General features: G+C 33.0%; 1 protein-coding gene across 2 annotated transcripts in view; it reads right to left on the reverse strand.

The window, feature by feature from the left end:
- Positions 1-2,371: 2,371 nt before the first annotated feature.
- Positions 2,372-23,850, reverse strand: part of LUZP2 (leucine zipper protein 2) — a 440,045-nt gene continuing 418,566 nt past the window's right edge. For both annotated transcript variants that reach the window (XM_020286544.2, XM_020286543.2), the window contains exons 11-12: positions 8,130-8,207; positions 2,372-7,332 (exon numbers count right to left, since the gene is read on the reverse strand). In XM_020286544.2, coding sequence (XP_020142133.1) covers positions 7,228-7,332; positions 8,130-8,207 — 183 coding nt within the window. In that variant the 3' untranslated portion in view covers positions 2,372-7,227. The remainder of the gene's footprint in view (positions 7,333-8,129; positions 8,208-23,850) is intronic.

Genomic DNA, 23,850 nt, shown 5'->3' on the forward strand with positions numbered 1-23,850 from the left:
TAGTTTGATCATGTCCCATTTATTTATTTTTGTTGCTGCTGTGATTGCCTTTGGGGACTTCTTCATAAACTCTTTGCCCAGGCCGATGTCTAGGAGAGTGTTTCCAACTTTTTCCTCTAGAGTTCTAATAGTTTCATATCTTAGGTTTAAGTCTGTTATCCAGCGTGAGTTGGTTTTTGTGAGAGGTGAAAGGTGTGGGTCCTGTTTTAGCCTTCTACAGGTGGCTATCCAGTTTTCCCAGCACCATTTATTGAAAAGGGATTCTTTTCCCCAGCGTATGTTTTTGTCTGCTTTGTCAAAGATGAGATGGCTATATGAGGATGGTTTTATATCAGGATTCTCACATCTGTTCCACTGGTCAATATTCCTGTTTTTGTGCCAATACCATATTGTTTTAATTACTACAGCTTTGTAGTATAGTTTGATATCTGGCATATTAATGCCTCCCATTTTGTTTTTGTTGCCTAGAATTGCTCTTGATATTCGGGGTCTTCTTTGGTTCCATACGAAGCGTAAAATTATTTTTTCTATATCTGTGAAGAATGCTGATGGGATTTTAATAGGTATTGCATTGAATCTGTAGATCAGTTTGGGTAGTATAGACATTTTGACGATATTGAGTCTGCCGATCCACGAGCATGGTATGGATTTCCATCTGTTTACATCCTCTGCTATTTCCTTCCTCAGTGTTTCATAGTTCTCCCTGTAGAGGTCTTTTACCTCTTTGGTTAAATATATTCCTAGGTACTTTAATTTATTTGTTGCTATTGTGAAGGGAATTGAGTCTTTGATTTGGTTCTCAATGAGATTGTTGTTGGCGTATATGAATGCCTCTGATTTCTGTGTATTGATTTTGTATCCTGAGACTTTACTAAATTCATTGATCAGTTCCAGGAGTTTCTTGGTTGAATCCTTGGGGTTTTCTAGGTACAATATCATATCATCAGCAAACAGTGAAAGTTTGATCTCTTCTGCCCCTATTTGGATACCTTTGATTCCATTTTCCTGTCTGATTGCTATAGCCAAGACTTCCAGCACTATGTTGAACAGAAGTGGAGATAGTAGGCAGCCTTGTCTGGTTCCAGTTCTAAGTGGGAATGATTTCAATCTTTCCCCATTCAGTATGATGTTGGCTATGGGTCTGTCATATATGGCGTGTATCATTTTTAGGTATGTCCCTTCTATGCCTATTTTCTTAAATGTTCGTATCATGAAAGGGTGTTGAATTTTGTCAAAAGCTTTTTCTGCATCTATTGAAAGAATCATGTGGTCTTTGTTTTTGCTTCTGTTTATGTGGTGAATTGCATTTATAGATTTACGTATGTTGAACCATCCCTGCATCCCTGGGATGAGAAGGAGTCAAATTTAAAATTGCATTGGAGGAAAGCACCACCTTGTTATCTTAAGTATGCTGCTAATTTGACAGGTATCTTCTTCAATTCTGCTTTACTCAATAATTTGAGTATTAAACGTATGGCTTTTCAGGGGTTGAGAGAAGAAAGGGACAGAGAGAGAGAGAAAGAGAGAGAGAGAGAGAGAGAAGAGAGAGAAGAGAGAGAGAGAAGTTTTACATAAGTTTTAGCCCAAGAAATGCAGTTCTATGGAAAAAACTTATATTTCATTTCAATGTCATCTATTCCTAATAGACCCAGACATCATGGTTTGTGGAGAATAGGAAGCAATGATGATTCTCCCATACATGCTTTCATTTTTCAAAGCACTAATCCATAACTCTCTAGTTATTTGAATTCAAGTATTCACTTTCAAGTATTGTTAGGTATTATCTCAGAATACTATCACATTTCATTTCTGATGTTTTGGACATCCATACAAAATATTATATTTTCATTAAACTCAGCTTAAAATAATTTTATCTATTAACCCTCACACAGATAAAATACATTCAGATATCCCCCACCCCGTGAAATGCTGTGAAGAGAACCCAATTTTTTTCTTTGTAACAGTCATGCAATATTTATGTGTGTGTCTCCTTTGTTCATGGCTGTCTCTTTCTCTAAACTACAAGTTTCATTAGGGCAGGGTGCTGGCCTTTTCAGGAAAGGCTGGATGGTGAAGTAATTAAGCATATGGATTCCAGCAACTCATTTGCAGATCCACATCTCATCCATTCCTCTTACTAGCTATGTGATTTGGGGTAATTTAATTAATATTTTTCTACCTCAATTTTCCCATCTGTGATATAAAGGTAACTTTAATATCCATTTCAATGACTCTTGAAAACATTTAACTAATAATTGTTTAAAAACCAAGTAAACAGTGAATGGTACATATGAAATATATTAATATTTATTCATAATTATTACTTTTGCTTACATTTGGATCCTCATCAACAAGTGGAATGGCAGGCACATCTCAGAATCTCAAAGAATATCTATCAATTGACTGCATGACTGGCTGACTGAATGAACAAATGGGAAGAAGCATTTGTAGAGAGTTTCTTGCTCTATGATTTTCAAATTACTTTAGACTGGACTCCTTTTCTCTGCTAAAAGTATATTCAGTTTGTATAAGTGCAATATACATAAAGGATATAACAGATTAAATACTTTACTTAAAAAGAGGGAATTATGGAATCAAGAGTCCCATCCTCTGGGTGTCCATTAACCTCCTTGGCAGCCCTACAGTTATTTCTTCTACAGGGCTAGGTCTCCACAGTGGAAAAGGAAATCTCTGATTTCAATCCAACTGCTTCAGACCCAGGAGGGTTTAGGAAACTAGTGCTAAAAGAATTTAAGGGACCTATGAAAGTCCAAATGTGTGTCAGAGCTGGATGCAAATTAAAGACTCAAAAAGCCCATGTGAAAAATGTCTATTTCATTGATCTGCATATCAAAATTCTTCTAGGGGTGCCATATGTACTCTGCTTAATGTCACAGCCCATAGATGAAACTTTCAGAGAAAAAAAGGGAAAGTAAAGTCATTCTAATAACAAAACAAAATGACAACACAAACAAAACATATAAAAGACTGCATCTTACCATACCATCCCATACTCTTGCTGATTCCTCTGCTTGTTCCCTTGCTGCTTCAGGCCCTAAATTAATTCGTTCAACAAATATTTGAGCATCTTCTATGAGGCAGCTAGTTCTAAGCACTGGAGATTAATTTGTGAGCTGATAGACATGTTAATTAGCCTGATGTAATCATTCCACAAGGTGTGTGTGTATCACTATATATCTCAAAAAATCACACTGTACCCCTTAAATATACACAATAATTATTCATCAATTAAAATATAAATTTAAACTGAAAAAAGAAGAAAAATATCTGCCATCATAGAAGTCTATTAAAAAACACATTCTACTAATAAATAAAATGAAATATTTTGGGGGCTTTGGCAAAGAGAGATTGATGAAACTTCAAGGATGACATTTTTAAAAAGTTCTTAGATCCTGAGACACAGACCAAGTACTATTTTAATGTTAATATCTGTTTTTTTTTCAATTAACTTGTATAGGATAATATACATTGTAGTCTTAGTAACAAACCTTTATTGAACAAAAATAGGCCATCTTTCAGCACCTTTTATTCTTCATCACTTGACTGTTAATATTATTTTAACATAATCCAGATAACACATAGTTTGAGAAAATTTAAGACTATACACATGACTAAGAAAATGTCTCTTAAATAAACAGGTATACTTTTTCATTATTCTCTAGATATGGCCAGTTCAAGCTACTTTATGCTGCCAATTATTATTTCAATCTCTGCTTCCATTAGTACTTTACAATGTCTGAGCTACAAAAATAAAAGATTTCATTATAGCATAGTTCACAAATATTATTTTAGTCCAGCTATCCACATTGTCCATCTAAAACAGTAAGTACTGCCATCACATGTAACTGTCTTAGACTTGTAATTGAGCATATTTAATGAAACAAAATTGTATATGAAACAGTACTGTGATGTTAAATATCTGCAGAAAGACTGAAAAAGGAAGTAAGCCACCTAATATTTTCAATATTCAGATATTTGAGATTACACAGAAAAGACACATCCAGATGAATGACTGAATTACTCACTTTTCTTCTGAGAATTCTGGCATTGGATAGACACTGCCAGCATTCATTTAGATTAAATATATTTTAGGAACTGGTTCAGTTTACATAGTTAATGCATATACAAGAAAACACTAAGCCCAAAATAAATTCCCAACTTAGAAACAAATACATAGCATTGATTAGTATTTTAAAATAACTAGCGAAAAATACAATTCTTATTAGTTCTGGTAGTACCTATGTTAAAATAATTTGTTTCATTGGAAAGTTGTTTTTTCAATAGGAATAAATTCATATTCTGCAAAATGTAAGTAATCTTTTGCTGTTTGTCATTACAGGTGTATAATAGAGTTATACATCTATAGTCAACATTTAGGTTAAGATTTTATTCCATATGAGGATGTTTAGGCTCTTAATGTAAATTCCTCAAAAACATCTTTTTATATACCTGTTAATTAAAATATATAATAAGAAATGACACCTATCTTATAGGCAAAAGTCATAGACATAAGCGAAACATTTTAAACCTATCTGGTCCTTTTTAAAGCAATTAAATAAGTGAAAGAAATAAAATGTATTCATTAAAGTACAGTCATAGAATATACTTTTAAAAAAGAATCTCATACTTAAATTATTAAAAGGAACTCCCAGAATATTTTTTAAGAATATTTATAAAGATCTTCTGGTACAAGTTTTATTGTTTTTTGGGGGAATAAATGATGCCATGAATATAGCACAGTAAACTGCAGAATGCATAATGCTATATGGGTTTAAAGGAAAAACAATACATTATGCTGATTCAAAGCCACTTAATTATGCCATGAATTAATAAAGTTAAGCTGATTATGTTGTTACGTACTAGAATAGGAATTTAGAACAAAGAGAAAATAAACAAGAAATGAAGCTGTTTTAACATATTTAATATTAAGCAAAATTCTCATCTTATAACACATTATCACTTGTAAAAATTTCAGAAACTATCAGTCTGGTTCTCCTTATTTATATATTTTTTCGGTCCAAAGATGTTTCAAAATATGCTGTGTTAAGGTGAGATGGTGAAATGGATCCATAGGGTCTAGAAGATAAATTGGGGCCCAAGTTAGGAGTAGGAGAGTAAAGCTAAATTAAAACTTAATGATCTATTTCCCTTTCAAAAATATATGAAGATAGTTGGGACTCCTAGGTACATTAGGAAAATTATAAGGAACAAACTTGGGCAAGTAGTAATATTCTACCTTGTAGAATTGAATGATTTTTAGAATTGGGAAGGAGTCTGCAGGAAATTCAGACCTTGATCTTTTTTTTTATTCTGGTCACTTCATCTGAATACTCTATGTATCAGTTAAAAAACTAATTATCTTTCTTACTTAGGTAGTTTGTTATATCAAAAATACAGATGCTCCTCGACTTACACTGGGATTATGTACATATAAATCCATCATAAGTTGAAAATATTATAAGTCAAATATGTATTTAATACACCTAATAAATACATCAAACGGCAAAGGTTAGTCTACCCTACCTTAAATGTGCTCAGAACACATACATTAGCCTATAATTGGACAAAATCACCTAATAAAAAGCCTATTTTATAATAAAGTATTGAATATCTTATGTATCACATATCACTAGCCAGACAAAAGATCGATATTCAAAATACGAAGTACATAGAAATTGTGATGATTTTGTACCATCATAATGTCAAATAAATCATAACTCACACTAAAATAAGTTGAGGACCATCTGTATCGGTAAAGGATGCTGAACTATTCTGAAAATAGAATTGCTACATGAATATACCACAATATTATTTTACAGCTAATGATATTTTCCAATTTTCCAAATCTTTAAATTTCTTTGAGTATGTCATTACGATTAAAGGTGTGCCACTCTATCACAGAATTTAAGTTTATCTATTGATTATATTTCATTTAATATATTTTATTAACTATTTTCTAGGATACACTTCTCCAAATGTAATAATTGTGGCTTGACAGATCCATTCAGTAAAACCAATGGTTTTATGGGCTTTCTATATTTGCACAATTGTTCTAACAGTGGAAGTGAATATATTTAGTGCAGACAACCTAACTGGATCAGTTACCTTACTGATACGAGTCTGTAAGTCTGATGTTCTATCCATCCTATCAATCAGACAATTATTCACGTCAATTCCTCTTGCTTGTGAACTATGTTCAGATTATCCATGAGTGTATTGATTTGATCGGTAATATTCCTATATAAAACCCCAACTTCAAAGTTTAACACAGCCATTGATTTGTTTCAATAGTACATTGGTTTTCAAAAAAAAATATGTATCTGGGTCATTGTATCTACGTGGCTATTTTACTTTCATCACATATCCATTTTGAAATACATATTGTCTGCTTTCATATTTGTATTTTAGAATAATCTTCCCACCTCATATTACACTGCTCAACTTCATAAAATTCATGCCAAGCATTTGAAACAACTCAATTCCTAACTTTCAATAATTCCAGTAGACATATATAGCAAATATATCTTTAGAATGCCAAAAAAAATGTGATGAATTGTGTCAGAAATTTTAGTCATTCATCCAAATATTTTGTCTGCATCATGACAAATATATTTAATAAATTCTGTTAACTGACTAAACCCTTGCCAGAATTGCCTTGGTATTATTTAGACAAAATAATTATTATTAGTTCACAATAATAAGAATAGCAATAAACATTATTAAATAAAAGATTCATTTATGTTGGCACAAATTCCAACATTGAGGAAAATGACTCCAGTTGGCTAATGTATACCAAAATCTTTATGATATGGTTGCAATTCGGATTTTAAGAATGCAGAGGACCATAATACTTTATCATCCTCTAGCTGATGTCAACAACTACATCATACAGTAGATATTGAAATGAATGAAGAGAATCAAATGGTGTGTTGTATTTGATTTCAAAACAAACCAATTTATATGGGGCAATTTACTGATGACAATGGAATATTTATGATTGTAGATATCCATTTCAATTAGGTTATTGCTTAAGGATCATAATTGGCCTGGAATCTTCTGGAAAATTTGTAGGCTACTTTATAAAGTTACATAAAATTGTGAAAAAGTTACATGCTTTAGAAATTTAGTATTTCCATCAAGCCTGTAGTCTAAAAAGAGTATGAAGACAATAGCAAATGGATGTTTTTTAACACAGTTTCTTAGTATTTACAGTATTTTTTCTTCTCTAGCTGGCATTCCTTCAAAGTCAGTCAATTGTTTTTCTGGAACTTTTTTCACCTCACACTCAGAACAAGGAGGCATTTGCAATTTCTGTCAAACAATACAGACAATTAGAAGAATCAAAATAAATATATTTTAAGATAAAAATAGAAAATTATAATATAATAGTAATGAAAATACATATATCTCAAAAACAGCATACATAAAAGTAATGTCAGACAAAAATGAAGCAAATCTAAAGATATTACTACTTCTACTTCATGGAAGTACATTAAAATATTTTGTATACATGTGGGAAAAATTTCAAAAATTATTTTGAGAAAACTTGGCCAAACCATTCACCTCTGATTGCGCTAATTCATAATTTGAGAAATGTTGTATTAAATGAAAAAAGAAACTTAAGAATTGCTATAATACAACATCTTTGGTAAAATATAAGACAGCACAAATAAATATTCAGAGTCAGCCTCTTGACTTGTGCTTGTTTTTTACTTTCTATGGTTGATATGTACTTTTTTCCATGTCTCTTGTGTCCTGAAATCTTCTGTAATTTCCTTGCCCCCACATAGGAACATATGCCTGTTCTTAATCTCTGTTTATTTCTGTTTTGTTTCCTGGTTGCTGGAAAGGGGGATGCAGTGAGGAGGAGAGGGAGGGCTCCCCTCACTGAGGAGAGCCCTTGATCTTCTCAGGGCCTCACATATCAAACCAAAAACTTATTGTAAGACAGAACAGCCATGGAAAACTTCAAGGGCACCAGGTGAAGGAATTATATTGTATTAGCCAATACAGCATCCTGCTGGAGCTAGAGCAAGAGAGAAAAGCACTGCATACAATGGATCCAAGAAGTGCTTTCTGACATAACAAAAATAACACAAACAAAATACCTGTGGGATAGCCTCTGATTCTGCAGTGGTATTACTTGGAGGATTCTCTTTGTGCTTCATTGAACAGGTTTTGCCCTCCTAAAAAAAGCAGCAATTGAAAACAGGTTAATGAAGTTAAACAAAGAAAGGGAATAAAAACAAAACAAAACAAAAACTCCTTTGAATTTTTCTCATTGAGAAGTTTCTATCACTTGGATTTATGCTGAAAGGGCTAACTAGGGTCAAAATCATCACAGCAAAAATGGGATCCCAAGGAGAAAGCATTCATGGTTGGTTTGGGGATCTCAGAAACACTTATGGGAATCAGCTACTACAAAGAAGCACAATTCCAATGGAAATTTCTTTCTCTGTCAAATGTTAAAAATGAAGTAAAGGACTATAAACCTGCTTTCTCTGTGATGCATCTAGACTCTAAGATTTAAACATGCTAATGATCTGTGTGCCTGTAGGAACATCAATATTGCAGATCAGAAAGCAATTTAAATAATATTATCATCAATCTGTCTACTAAAAAATCCTCAACATCTTTAAAAAATAGATAATACTACTGGAACTAAGATCCTAAATATTTCTAACCAGAAAATCTCATGTTACTTATTAGCCTCATCAGATTTGAAGAAGATCAAGTGCTGGAAGTAAAAAGCAAAGCAAACAAACAAACAAACAAAAAACCATTCTAGTTGTGCTTTATTTCCATTTTGATCAAAGTTAAAATATTAAATTGTCCCTTCCCCCCATATCTTCCTTCTTTCTTTCCTTACTGCCTCTTTTTCCTTCTTTCTCCCTTCATTTCTTCTTCTTTATTATAAACACTCTTTTTTAATTAATAGCAAAATATTTAGTGTAAGAGTCTGCATTTGTGTGTGTGTGCATAATTTCCCATAATCCTTTCCATGTGTAAAATAGAGCCTAAGAGTTAAATAATAACAACTGGATAAGTGGATCACTCTGGTATTGACCAAGTCAGTTTCTTTCCTGGGGTCAACCAGGAGATGCAGCCACATAAGCTGGCTTCAAACTCCAGCATTTAAAAAATTCTGTGTAGAAAATAACTAAAGAGATTGTGCAGATTAAACCCACTCCCATTCAGATTTTAAAACAAAGTTATTTTTACATATGCCCTCTTTTCACATCATATAGCTCTTAAATGAACACTCTTTCTTTACCCTTCCTTGCCGATGTGTACACCATTCCATATTCATTAAAGTCTTTCTTCACTGTGAAATACTGAAAACCAGATATTCATCTCCTCCATATCTCATTTTTTCCACCATTCTACCACTATATAACCTCAGTTACACTGACTTATTCTAAAGGTACTATGTATATAACAACTTTAGTACTTAACATTACTTTTACATGCATAAGCATGTCTTGCTCCTCAATAAATGATGAGTTCCTTCAAGAAAGGGGCTACATTTATCACCCCTAGGTCACAGCTAAATGCCTACCAATAATGAATGAATAAAAACATACATAGGACATGAAAACAGTTCAGAACTTGGGAATTTTAATAAATGCCTGTTTTCTTTGTATGACCAGGTTTAGGTATATTTGACAGGGGCCCCCAGATTTAATAAACAATTATTTCCTCTAAATAAGCCCACACTATAAAGGAAAATTTAGATTGTAACCATCAGGACAGAAATCAATAGTTGAAACCTTAACTACCTTATTCCAAATACTTTTAAGCAGATGTATAGAAGAATCTTCTACACTTCCTAGGGAGGAAAAATGTTTCTTTTTCTTATTGTATGAGTTTTAGTTAGAACTGGAAACTTACATTTCCTTGGAAAAATTATAATCTGTTTTTGCTATAATAAACCAACTGGCTTTTGTTTCAATTATACTTGCATTCAGACTTTGAAAAATGAACTAAGATAATTGCTTGAAGTCAGGCTCAGAAAATACAGACTATGCAGAAAGTAAGCTACATAGTGTAGGATTTCCCAAAAGACATTTGGAAAGAATAGAGTTCATATAAGTTTGGAGAAAAATGATTTCCACATTAAACAGTTGTATTTATTACAGTTCTTCTCAGAGACTTTAATATACAATATCTTAAAGTTTTGATTTTAAATGATCTGATCACATAATTACATGAGGGAACTATTAGAAAAATACTACTCCACGGTATCCTGTCCTATCAATAGAGCACTTGCATTTTTAATCAGCATGTCAGCAATTCTAATGCACACATGAAATTTAAGATAGACTTCTTCATAAGACTCAGAGGTATTATAAATCTGTAAGAAGGAGATATAAACATTTCCTGACCTCAAAACTCTTTATGTGTAAAGCATTGCTTGAGGTCACTGCCATGAGTAAGATAATAGAGGATTTGCAATGGAGTATGTTATTTCCTTAAGGTAGCACAGCCAACTATCTGAGACAAGGCTTTGATCATGTGAACAATAAAAACTTATTACATTTCAGCATTAAAGAAAATGATATATGGTTGGAAGACAGTTGTAAGTTTTTGATACTATAATGAACACTACCTTTAGAATTCCTTTTTCTGTGTTTATAGGCATTGTGGAAATTTTATAAAATGGGATTCATAAAATTCTTAGTGTTTCTCAGAGAAACAAGTATTCATTTGGTGAGAATACAAAAGGTAGGTTTACCATATAGTTTTCTTACTGTGCTCAAATCTGACACCAGTTGTCAAAAATTACAGAGAAGTGTTGGAAATTAAGGAGAGGAAGAAGAATTTGACTCAATTCCAACATTGTCATATAAAGAAAGTTTTGGCTATTGGTTAAAAATGTTTTGGTTTAAAATAGACTTTCTTTCAAATTTTTGGCCTTGATGCTTATTCATTGATGATCTTGATCAAGTTATTTTCCTCTGGGTTTCAGCTTATTTTGTTGCAAAATGAGCCTACTTATTCATGGAGTTAATTTGAAGGTAAAATTAGAAAACACATATAAAAGTATTCCACATACATATTAACAAATAGTAAAAATGTTTCTGTTTCTCCTTCTATTATTATTATCATTAAGGGTGACAAACTTAAAATTATGATCAGTTGACACTGACATGACAAACCTTTATGCAGCTGAATCCACAGGCATGTAATTCTCACACACAGAAAAAGAAGAGGGAAAGTAGAGAGAAGAGGAGAAGAAAAGGAAATGGAGGAAAAAAGGCTGATAAAAGAGGCTGCAAAAAGCATTTATTACTACTGCTTCTCTTTTAACCAAAAGGTAAATATAATAATAAAAAATTACCTCAATTATATTTTGCTTTGGGAAAAAAAATACTTGAGAAAGTAGAAGTTTTCTATACCAAATTGTGTTTATATCTAAAGATTTATCCAATAAAAGATGGGCTTGGAGTTACACTGGGAAACACTTAATATAGAATTATGCCAATGGGTCTACTTCTAGGGCAGCTGCCTTGGAAACAACATAATGTAATTCTTAAAATAAAAGCTCCTTCATTTAGAAAAGCTGTATTACAGTGTAAGAGAAAAACTTACTATAGGATCACTGAGGAAAAATAGGCACTTATTATTGCAACTACAGCCAAGAATGTTATAGAAAAACTGTTGGAATAACTTTTGCCTGTGCAAATGGATTTTTAATTTTCTTTCTATGGTCACATAAATGAAATCCAGACTTCTAATGATTTACCTTTGTTATCTTTAAACTTCTTAAAAACTAAGAGCCAAATCGAGCTTCAAAAAATGCTTTATACTTTAATCATTCATGCCACAAGCATTTATTGCATGTCTATTATGAGCCAGGCGCTGACTGACTGAAAAGAGAACATTGATAAAAGACAAAATATTTGTTCGTAATTAGGGTTACAGTCTAGTGAATAAAGCAGAAATAAATATATAAGCAAGAACATAGAAAAGAGAATGTCAGACTAAGTGTGACGATGTAAGTACTTTCAGGTCACACCCAATGGCATGGTGACAGCACAGGTTTGAGGTCAGGCATCTCTGTGCCCAAGTCCCAGTTGTTTCACTAACTGATCATTTATCAGGGGAAATTCTTCAACCTTCCTGGGCCTTCATTTCATCATGAGAAAAGAAACATATAAATATCTTTCACAGACCATTTCTGTAAGTATTAAAACAAAATCAACGTGCTTAGTTTATCTGTGTGACATTTTAGATATACAAGAAGGATTTGTTTAATTACTTCAGGTGCCTACAACCAGAAACTCTTTTTTCTTTTTATTGCTTTTAGCTTTATACGCTTTTTCATGACATGTGCCATAATAGGTAAGATATATACTTGAAACAAAGTAAGAATGATAATTCTGTTTCAACTTAATTGGTATTTACATATTTACTATAGATTAAATCTGTGTTAAGTGATATGAAGATATAAAATAGGTATATTTATTTTCTTACAATCTCAGTTACCTCAGTGAATTTATAATGAGAAATTGCTTGACATGGCCATTGCTAATTGTGCTGCCAGTGTAAGATGTCTACATCTGATTTGTGTGAATGGCTTGCTGTCTGTTTACAAGACTGAGGCTCTGATGTCCAACTGTGGAGTTTGTGGACCCTGCTACAAGGGAAACTGCAAGGTCAAGGCTAAAGGAATTTCCAGGAAAGGAAAGCCAGCCCCCTAGGGTATGAACTAAAAGGCAGTTAAGGAATTTTATTTATTTATTGTTTTGTCAGGCAATTTATAACTTTAGCCTTCAATAACACACACACACATACAAACACTTTGTCACACTCACTCACAGTGCCATTAAAACCAAATAATCTAGCAACTTATGTGTTTGAAACACATTATCTTTATATCTTTTTAATCTCTATAAAAATTATGTTAAAATCACATTTTAAAAATTTAAAATGCAGCAATATGGAGATACCTTAAAGCAATACAAGTGAATCTACCATTTGATCCAGCAATCCCATTGCTGGGCATCTACCCAAAAGATCCAATGACACTCTACAGAAAAGACACCTGCACTCGAATGTTTATAGCAGCACAATTCATAATTGTAATGCTGTGGAAACAGCCCAAGTGCCCATCAATCCAAGAATGGATTAATAAAATGTGGTATATGTATACCATGGAGTACTATTCAGCTCTAAGAAACAATGGTGACATAGCACATCTTATATTTTCCTGGTTAGAGCTGGAACCCATACTATTAAGTGAAGTTTCCCAAGAATGGAAAAACAAGCACCACATATACTCACCAGCAAATTGGTATTAACTGAGCAGCACCTAAGTGGACACATACGTACTACAGTAATAGGGTATTGGGCAGGTGGGAGGGGGCGGGTATATACATATATAATGAGTGAGATGTGCACCATCTGGGGGATGGTCATGATGGAGACTCACACTTGTGGGGGTAGGGAGTAATGGGCATTTATTGAAACCTTAAAATCTGTACTCCCATAATATGCCGAAATAAAAAAAAAATAAATGTTCGTAAAGGATTTAACTAAGATATTTTGACTTTCAGAATTCTAAAATGGCCCCATGTTTCCCACCCACCAGTGTCCAACCTTATATAACATCCTCCTCTTCATAGGTCCTCACTGGCAAGACCTATGAATATGATGGCATATCACTCCCTAGTGATCAGTTGGTTGATTTTGAGTTAATCAAAAGCGAGGCCTTCACATCACATTTTGCAGTTGTATCTAACAATACATTTTTGACAACACAAAAAAAGTTTTTTTATAATGTACTTTTGAAATATTCTACTGAGATCAATAAGTAAATAGTTCGTACATGGTGAGGCCTGATGAATCAGTGAGATATATTACCCAGAAAAGAAGAAAATATGACTCTTTGTTACTAGGGTAACTAGAGATTTCTTTGTGGAGGAAGAACTGAAGCTTAAGTGATGGGTAGAGTTTTTGAAGCACAGTCATGAGGCCAGAGAAGTGAAAGCAGACAGGTGATGAATGGTAGGAATACATTGTAGGTAAGTGGCCAGGGCAGCTGATATGGGAAACATTGACATCTGTCTAGAGCAGAAACAGTTCTAGAACTTACATGCCAAGAAGTGATGTTTATAATCAATTTAGAAGCTATTTAGAGACAATTATATTATAAACATCCTGGAATAACATGCCTACTTTTTCTAAGAAGCTAATGCTTTCTCTATGATGAAATTTAAAGAAATTTATGAACGAGATTCTAAGTTATCATTCCATACAATGCTTGCTCAAACATGCCATCAATATGACCCTCTTCCTTCAGTGAAATGTTTGTAACCTATGCCATTTTTATAAGCATTCCTCTTCCCTTCCAGAACTTGTCAAAGCAGCAATATTTTTCTTCTCTCACCTGGCTGACAAGAAGTTGAAACTTAGCTATATTTGTCACAAGTTAGGTTATAATATTCAAATATTTGGAGTTAAACTATCAGAGCTTATTTCCTGAGTCCATTCCTAAATTAAGTTATAAAACTAAAAGAATAATAATGTGAATGCTCCTTTTTAAAATGACCTATAGTCTCTTGTTGCCTGACACTAACATAACACATATCATCAGAGCATGATTAACTCCCCATCACAAGCAATATATCTTATAATTTTATCACTTTAATGATCATGTATGTCAACCCAAGGGGTAGTAAGTCATGAGTTTTTTTTCCATTTATGTGCATTTGCTAGAACCTAAGAAATACAACAAATTCAGTGTCTTATAACTCAGAAGACTTTGAGGATTATGTTATCTCAGCTTTGAAAATGAAATTTGCAGATGATAGCAGCAGGCAGTCCTGTGGATAAGGCTGTAAACCATTTTTCATGAACACAATCAGCATGATAGTTTATGTTCTTTCCCTATCTTTCAGAGATCATGGGGTTTATTCCTTTATTTCCTTTCTCGATTGTTGAATTAAACTCTCCAACTCTAACCCCACCTTTCTCTAATCAACAATCAGCTCAGCCTTCAGAAATGTCTTCCTAAAATGGAATTCATCATGTTAGCTCACTGCTTAAAAATCCATCAAATGAAGATAAACAAAAAAAGTCCCCTGCCCATAAAAATAAATGCGATTTCCCATTAACTATGGAGTGAAGCAAAAAGTCAAACAGCACATGAAATTATTCATAATATGGCTACACTTAGAGCCCTCTCTCCTAACACTTACAAACCCACGTTGAATGAAATAGCCACAGAATTTTACTTGCTCTTTTTCAAATTTGATGAGTAAGTTCACATATCCAAGCCTTTGCTCAGGTTTTCTTGTGCCCCAAATGATCATAATGCATTACTCATGTTTTAAACCCCCAATTATCATTTAATGAGTAGTTCAAATCATAAATCCCTAAGGATCGTAAATCTTGTGTTGTTGAAAAGTTTCCTGCATATTTTCTATCCTTCCAACTCTCTTGCCTTTCCTCTCCACTGAGAACCTCATCAGACAATACCAGAAAAAATCAAAATCCAGGTCATTCTCAAATAGTCATTTGGTTACTCATACTGAATTAGTAGAGTAGAAAGATTTTCCGGTCACAAAAGAAGAGAAAGAAAATCCCCAGAGAAGACAAAATACCACCCAGCTTGTAAAACATGCTGAATTAGCTTTGCTAGCAGTCCTCCTTTAAAAAAAAGCTCACTTGGAAACCTGGAAAGCTTTTATGGTTACTATAAAAATGCAGGTACTGCCAAATTCTCATTGCTGTTTCTCTCCTGTTTGTGCCACGCATGATAAGTGAAGAGCTGTGAGAGACATTGGAAGAGATGGATGAAATGAGAAAGTTGGAGACGTTTTCTTAAACAAGTGACATATGATATAGGAGCATGGTCATCAGACTAACCCTGATGAACCACAGCAAAGGCTCACAAGATAAATGAATGGGCATAGAATGAATGAATCTTTACTGCCACCTCCTCAGACTCGTAGATCATCTCTTTCCTGTGACTGTTAAATACACACACAGAGAGATTTTGTCACACTGATATATTCTTTTCCTCATTCTCGAACACTTCCTGGAGTAATTATTGACATGGAATTGCAACTCTTGGAAAGAGACAAAAAGTGCTATCTCATGTTAGAGATTTTATGAGGAATCAGAATAAAGTAGTGGTAAAGCCCGTGAGCTAAAGAGTCTGTGTTTAGCCAACATTCACATTCTTTAGTATTTACTAGCTTTGTAGACTTGGATAAATTACTCAGTCTTCCTCAATCTCAATTTCCATACTTTTAAATGAGTAACAATTTTACTCATAAATATCTGTAAGGAATAAATAAGGAAAATATTTAAAGCACTTATTTCAGTGCCTTTCAGCTCACTGAGATCTCAATATATTGTAGTATATTGTAATAGCAATAAAAATGATGAACATAAAGATGAATGTTGTAGATCACGATGACAACAACATAGGTAATATAAATAAGGTTCATTCACTCAGACTTTAATAATATGCTAAGTCATAACTGTGCCCGGTGCTCTGTGAGCACCAGGTACAGAATGGTAAACAATCCAGACACAATGCATGACCAAAACCACCATCACATACAAACTCATTTTGCTCCTTCAAGCAGCCTTACCTTACTTTGGGGTACAGATCTTGGTATTACATATTTAATAAATAATTCAGTGAATGAATTATGTTTTGTAGAAAGTAAGAACACGCTTCTCTTCTTTACCATGTGTGTCATTTTATTTCTAATGAAGCACTAATTCAGAGACTAGCCTGAGTAGTTGGTTATGATTAGGGTTTTAAATGTGAAGCTAGTAAACCTCAAAATCTAGAAATTGCTTTCTACCTTCCAGACAAACATTAACCAATTCACCAAGTTAAAAATGTCAACAAATGGTGAAGAATTAAGAGGTACCACCAAATATCTAAAAAGCCATCATGGAGGAAGAAGGGTCAGACATAACCTGTTCTTTGATATGTCTCGGATGCAAGAGAGGTTAGGTCGGATCAATGGAAAGAACACTTTTCTTAAATTGGGGGATAGCCACACATGGAAGGAGCTGGGCATGTTTACGTCAGGCTAAAATGGCCACCTTCCTAGGCTATTTTCAGTAAATGAATGGGTTCAGTCACCTCTGAGGTCTATGCCAAATTTGAGATTCCACAGAATTTTATGGAGCACAGTAGGTATGCAAAATTAGCTTTCTTTCAAATTTCATAAGGTAAATGTATCTTCCAACATATGATGATAATGTTTTATTTAAAAATTTTAAAAAAAGTGGCTACATGGGAAGTTGCTGAAAATTTGAATAGTTAACACAAGGAAGCTTACATGCTATTTATTCATGTTTCTTAAGAGAGTCCTTATGAACAAGTAAAACAAAAGAGATAATGAAAATCACACGGGAGATTTAGATTTAACAATCAATTATAAAACATTAGCTACGTGGTAGTTAATGTAATACACATTATTTAAATGTCAATAAAGCTATGCAGAATGTCTAATACCAATGATGTATTAAAGATAAACACTAATATAGACCTTATTAGGAAATAATAATTGTATAACATGTTTCTTTTTTCTCAAGGAAACCAATATACTTGGAACGATAAGAAACAAAGACAGCATATAGTATGTGGATTGAAAAAGTATAACCTGGTGGAAAGAATATGTGCTTTGCTGGGAGCAGTGGCTCATGCCTGTAATCCTAGCATTTTGGGAGGGTGAGAATAGAGGATCTCTTGAGCTCAGGTATTTGAGACAATTCTGAACAAGAGTGAGACCCTGTTTCTCCCCAAAATAGAAAAATTAGCCAGGTGCTGTGGCACGCACCTGTAGTCCCAGCTGCTCAGTAGGCTGAGGCAAGAGGATCACTTGAGCCCAGGAGTTTGAAGCTGCAATGAGCTATGATGACGCTACTGCACTCTATCCAGGGCAACAGAATAAGACTCTCTCTCTCTCTCAGAAAGAAAGAAAGAAAGAAAGAAAGAAAGAAAGAAAGAAAGAAAGAAAGAAAGAAAGAAAGAAAGAAAGAAAGAAAGAAAGAAAGAAAGAATATGTGCTTTGTAAACAGGGATACACAGGGGGTCCATTCAGACTAGATTTCCTTCACGTTTAAAATATATAAAATGGAAGTCATATTTATTATCCAAGATATTTGAAAATAAATTGAGAAAATGTGTATCAAATTCTTAGGCAATGAGATATACAAGCTCTGTTTTCAGGAAACTTGATAATTGAGTCTGGCTCCTTCATCTGTTCATTGACTAACTTTGGGTCACCTGACTCATGTTTTCCATGTACTTAAAAGGAAAAATAAATAGTATTTTTTGTGATGGTTAAATGAATATAAGGAATCTGGAATAAAGCATCTGACACATACTAGATTCTCAACAAATCATATCTATTGTTACAGTCATAACTAACTCTCTATTATATATTTAATAAATGGTAATTATTTAAATAATGATTAATGTGGTCCATTTAGCTTTGGATGAAATGTAGTTCTACATTAATTTTTTCAGATGCATTTTCATTAATGCTAATGATGTTGAAAAAATGATATGATCTAATTACACAAAAATATAAATAACCATTAAAATTATAAACTACTTCTTCCTGTAAAAAATAAAAAAATAGACTCAACTTATAAATTTACTCTTGGCTATAACATTAAATGAACTTCTCTCCTCTCTCTCTGTTTTTCTCTTTTACAATGCTGGTGTGAAAAAATATTCATACTAGTATTTTGGAAAATAATTTAATTAGATAGATTCAGTGGTTTTAAATATTTTAATGATCAAGAGTAACTTCTGGGAATTGTTTACAGGACTCTCCCAAAATAACAAATCCATGGATGCTTATGTCCCTTATACAAATAAAGGCATAATATCTACATATAAGCTACACACATTCTTTCATATAGTTTAAATCATCTCTAGATTATTTATAATACCTAATACAAACAAAAATACTATGTAAATAGTTGTTATTCAGTATTGTTTTTTATTTGCATTTTTTATTTTTTTATTGCTATTTTTATTGTGAGTGTTTTCCCAAATATTTTCAATCCATGGTTGGTTGAATGGGCAGATGCAGAACCCATGGATATGGAGATCTAACTGTATTTTAATTTGGGGGATTTTTCTCTCTAAAGAAAAAAATCCATAATTTAAAACCAAAAGAAACAAAACAAAATTAAAAAAAAATAACACAAAAAAAATAATGGTTGACTGTATGTAGGATGGTTAATTAAATAATGATAAAATAACAAGATATATTTTGTAGCCTTAAAGGCAATGGTTTTAGAATTTTTAATATGAAAAATACTTAATCTGAAAGCATATAACACAAAATTATTATATAGGTAATATTATCACAATAATGCAAAGCAGCAAATACCAGTAAAACAGTCAGGAATAAAACACCTTAACTCATGTTGTCAAATGTCAAATATAAAGATAGACTCGAGGAGGGCAAGGCAGACAATTTTATTGGTGCACTTTGACATTTGTGTTAATTTGCAAAATAACACATAAAATGTACCTGTCTGTCTATCTGTCTGACATCATGGTAACTATCTCTTTATGTCTTTATCATCTATATATCCATTCTTTCTCTCTCCCTCTTTTCCTCTTCCTCTCCCTATTCTCCCTCTCTCTTTCCCTCCCCATCCTTCCTCCCACCCCAGTTCCTTCTTCTTCTTCTTCCTCTCTTTCGCTTTTTTTTCTTTTTCCTTTTCCCTCTTTCCTCCTTTTTATTTCTTTTTTCATTTTCCTTTTCTTGGGAACATGGCTAATCTGTCACTTTCCAATAAGATGTTACCATCTATACAAGGACTGCTTAACTATGCATATTTGGCCTATAGGGCAATATACATGTTCATAAAAATATAATGTTTAAATGGGAGAAGCACTTAAAAACCTAAATTCTTCCTTCCCTATTTGAAACTCAAATCCTTTTCCTTGAACTAAAGGAAAAATTCACATCCCATTTCTCCTTATGTTTATGCATTTACAATTAACCAATATATATTTTTTTACTTTGGAAAGAATAGATAGATATGTAATGAATTGTGGTGAATTATAGATTAATTATGCAAAAAATCATTTCATTTTTTAAAAGAAACCAAAAAATGCTTAAATAATCATCTTGAAGATTGCATAAAACAGTGCAAAGTGTGGCAGAGGTATCCAAAACACTTCCATCATCTCAATTAAGTAAAATTCAACCTGATTAGTAAAGCACCCAGATCTAGAAGCTCAAGTAATAAAATATGCAGATTAATAGGGAAATCATGCACAAATTCAGGTGCTTCAATATTCAGCTCACCCATTTAATTATACAGGAGACCTGGGGGGGGAGCACAGCTGGGTCTGTAAATTATGAAGTTGGATGAACCCTGAACACATCTTTATTAAAATAATTAAACACTCTTTCTCATACACACATCTTCACCAACACCACTAGAATAACCAGTTTGTTTCTGTGATTTTTAGCAATGAACTCCAATCAGCAAAAAAAGGTTTATATTATGACCACAGAAGCAATCATGATAACAGCAAAACTGTGAAGCTGAGACAAGCCCTGCTAATTACTTACCTGTGTGTGAGAAAAACAATATACAACATACAATATGGAGAAGACTCTAATACTAGGGTGTTTCTACTAATTATCAGGACTCCCATTGCAATGTGGGAAGAACAGGGTAACTCCATCTCCTACCATTTGTGAAAATATGGGCAAGTTAATGAACACTGAATTCCTGGACTTTGGCATTTTATGGGAGAATAAAATTAAACACAAAAAACAAATCAAAGTTAAATTTTGATATTAGAACAAATACACACAAAAAACCCAGACCACTATATTTCAATAGTATTTCAGAAAAAAAAACATTTTAATTACAAAATTATATAAAGGATCTACTGCCAAAATAAATTATTGAGAGAGAGAGAAGAAGGAGGAGGAGGAGGAGGAAGGGCAGGAAAAGGAGGAAGAGCACAAGAGATTTATGGAAAATCCACTAGTATGTTGTTATTTGGCTCTTTATTTTATGTCAATTTTCTATGTATATGAACTGTTGAAAACTTTATCACAGGCCAGTATTTGCCTGAGGAATGGTGTTAGGAAAATATTAATAGTTATTTAACCTCATTTTTCCTCAATTATAAGATAAAAATAATGGTGTTTACATTCAAAATGTTGGCATCATACTGAAATGAGATAACAAATGTATCACAGAAAGATGAATAGAGTAAAGTGGTAGCTCATCCCAGGTCAGAATTTTGCTATGACTTGAATATGGGCGCCCCCCAAAATTCATATGTTGCATTCCTAATACACAAAGTAGTGCTATTAGGAAGCAGGACCCTTAGAAGACAATTAGGTCATGAGGGTTATACCTCACACAGGGGATTAATGCTCTTGTAAAAAGAGGCCCAAGACAGATAATGTTACCACTTCTGCCACGTGAAGTTACAGTGAGAGGATAGCTGTCTATGACCAAGTAGGCCTTTACCAGACACCAAACCTTTCAGGGCTTTGATTAAGGAATCTCTAGCCTCTAGAACTGTGAGAAATAAAATTTTATTGTTTATAAACCACCCAATTTATGGTATTTTGTTATAGCATCTTATATGGGCTCAAGGAAAATTCTTTTACCTGCATTAGCTGTATTAAGGTGGGAAAGTTACTGCAAATTACTGAGGTTCCAATTCCTTATCAATAAGGTAGGCAATATATTGCCTACCTCAATTGGATGTCGGAAGGATAGACTGAATTTTTAAAAACATACAAAGGTTCTTAATGGAATATCTTGCCTATGTTACATGCTCAATTCAGTTTAGCTTCTATATTCCATATTCCTTCTTCAGTTTTCCCTTCTTTCAATCAAAAATTCTCTACCAATAAATGCTTGATTCTTATGAGAGTGGAGGTACTGATATTCACTTTAATTTTACAATTCTGTGATCAGTATATTGATTTTTATCATCATAAAATATTGACATATCTTAGAAGGAAATATCTCAATATTATAAAAGCCATATATGACAAACCCATAGCAAATATTATACTGAATGGGGAAAAGTTTAAAACATTCACTCTAAGAAGTGGAACAAAACAAAGGTGCCCACTGCCAACACTTCTATTCAACATTAGTTGAATTGGAAGTCCTAGCTAGAGAAAACAGGCAAGAGAAAGAAATAAAAGACATCCAAATTGGGAAAAAGGAGGTCAAACTATCCCTGTTTGCACACCACATGACCTTGTATTTAGAAAACCCTAAGGACTCCACCATAATACTCTTAGAAATAATAAATAAATGCAGCAAAATCTCAGGTTACAAAATTAATATACACAAATCACTGGCTTTTCTAAAGACTAATAACAGGCAAGCTGACATACAAATAAAGGACTCTATATCATTCACAATAGCTACAAAGAGAATAAAATATCTAGGAATATACTAATCCAAGGAGGTGAAAGGGCTCTAGAAGGGGAGCTATAAAACACTGATGAAAGAAACACAGATGACAAAACAAATGGAAAAACATCACTTGCTCATGGATTGGCAGAATCAACATCATTAAACTATTCATATTGCCCACAGTGATTTACAAATTCGAAGCAATTTTCATGAAAATACTAATAGCTTTTTTTCACAGATCTAGAAAAAATAACCTCAAGCATTATTTGGAACCAATAAAGAATCCAAATAGCCAAAGAAATTCTAAGAAAAACAACAAATCTGGAAGCATCACATTACCTGACTTCAAATTATACTACAAAGCCATAGTAAACAAAACACCATGGTACTGGTATAAAAGTAGGACCGTAAACCTATGGAACAAAAATAGAGAATGCAGAAATAAATTCATATAGCTACAACAAACTGATATGCAACAAAGCAGACACAGCATACACTGGGTAAAGGAAACTCTGTTCAATAAATAGTATGGGGAAAACTTGACAGTCATATGAGAAGAATAAAACAGGATACCTATCTCTTACATATAAAAAAGTTAATTCAAGATGGATAACAGATTTAAATGTAAGGCATGAAACCATAAAATTCTGGAAGAAAACATAGGAAAAACTCTTCTAGACATTGGGCTAGGTAAAGTATTTATGACTAAGACTCCAAAGGCCAATACAGATGAAACAAAAATAAATAAATGGGACTTAATTAAATTAATAAGCTTCTGCACACCAAAGGAAATTATAAACAGAATGAAGAAACAATGGGAGAAAATACCAGCAAACTATACATCTGACAAAGGACGAATGTCCAGAATCTACAAAGAATTCAAACAAATCAGCAAGAAAAATGAACCCCATTAAAAAGTGAGCAAAAAACATGAACAGAAGTTTTTTAAAAGAAGGTAGACAAATGCCCAAGAAACATATGAAAAAATGCTCAACATTGCTAATCATTAGGCAAATGAAAAGTAAAAGCACAATGAGATACCACCTTATCCTTCTCAGAATGGCCATTATTTAAAAGTCAAAAAATATAGATGCTTGTGTGGATGAAGAGAGAAATAAATGCTTATACACTTGCGGTGGGACTGAAAATTAGTGCAACCTCTAGGGAAAACAGTGTAAAGATTGCTCAAAGAAATAATGTAGGCCTACCATTCAATCCAGCAATCCCATTTCCATGAATCTCCCAAAGGAAAAGAAGTTATTTCCTGAAAAAGGCACCTGCACTTGAATCACAACATAATTTATATATATACATATATATATATGATATTCATATATAGATGGTGGAAAAATATATATATATATATATATATATATGATGGAGTACTGCTCAACCATAAAAAGAATTAAATAATGTTAT

This window comes from Microcebus murinus, chromosome 4 (genome assembly GCF_040939455.1).
Source record: "Microcebus murinus isolate Inina chromosome 4, M.murinus_Inina_mat1.0, whole genome shotgun sequence".
Classification (NCBI taxonomy): Eukaryota; Metazoa; Chordata; class Mammalia; order Primates; family Cheirogaleidae; genus Microcebus; species Microcebus murinus.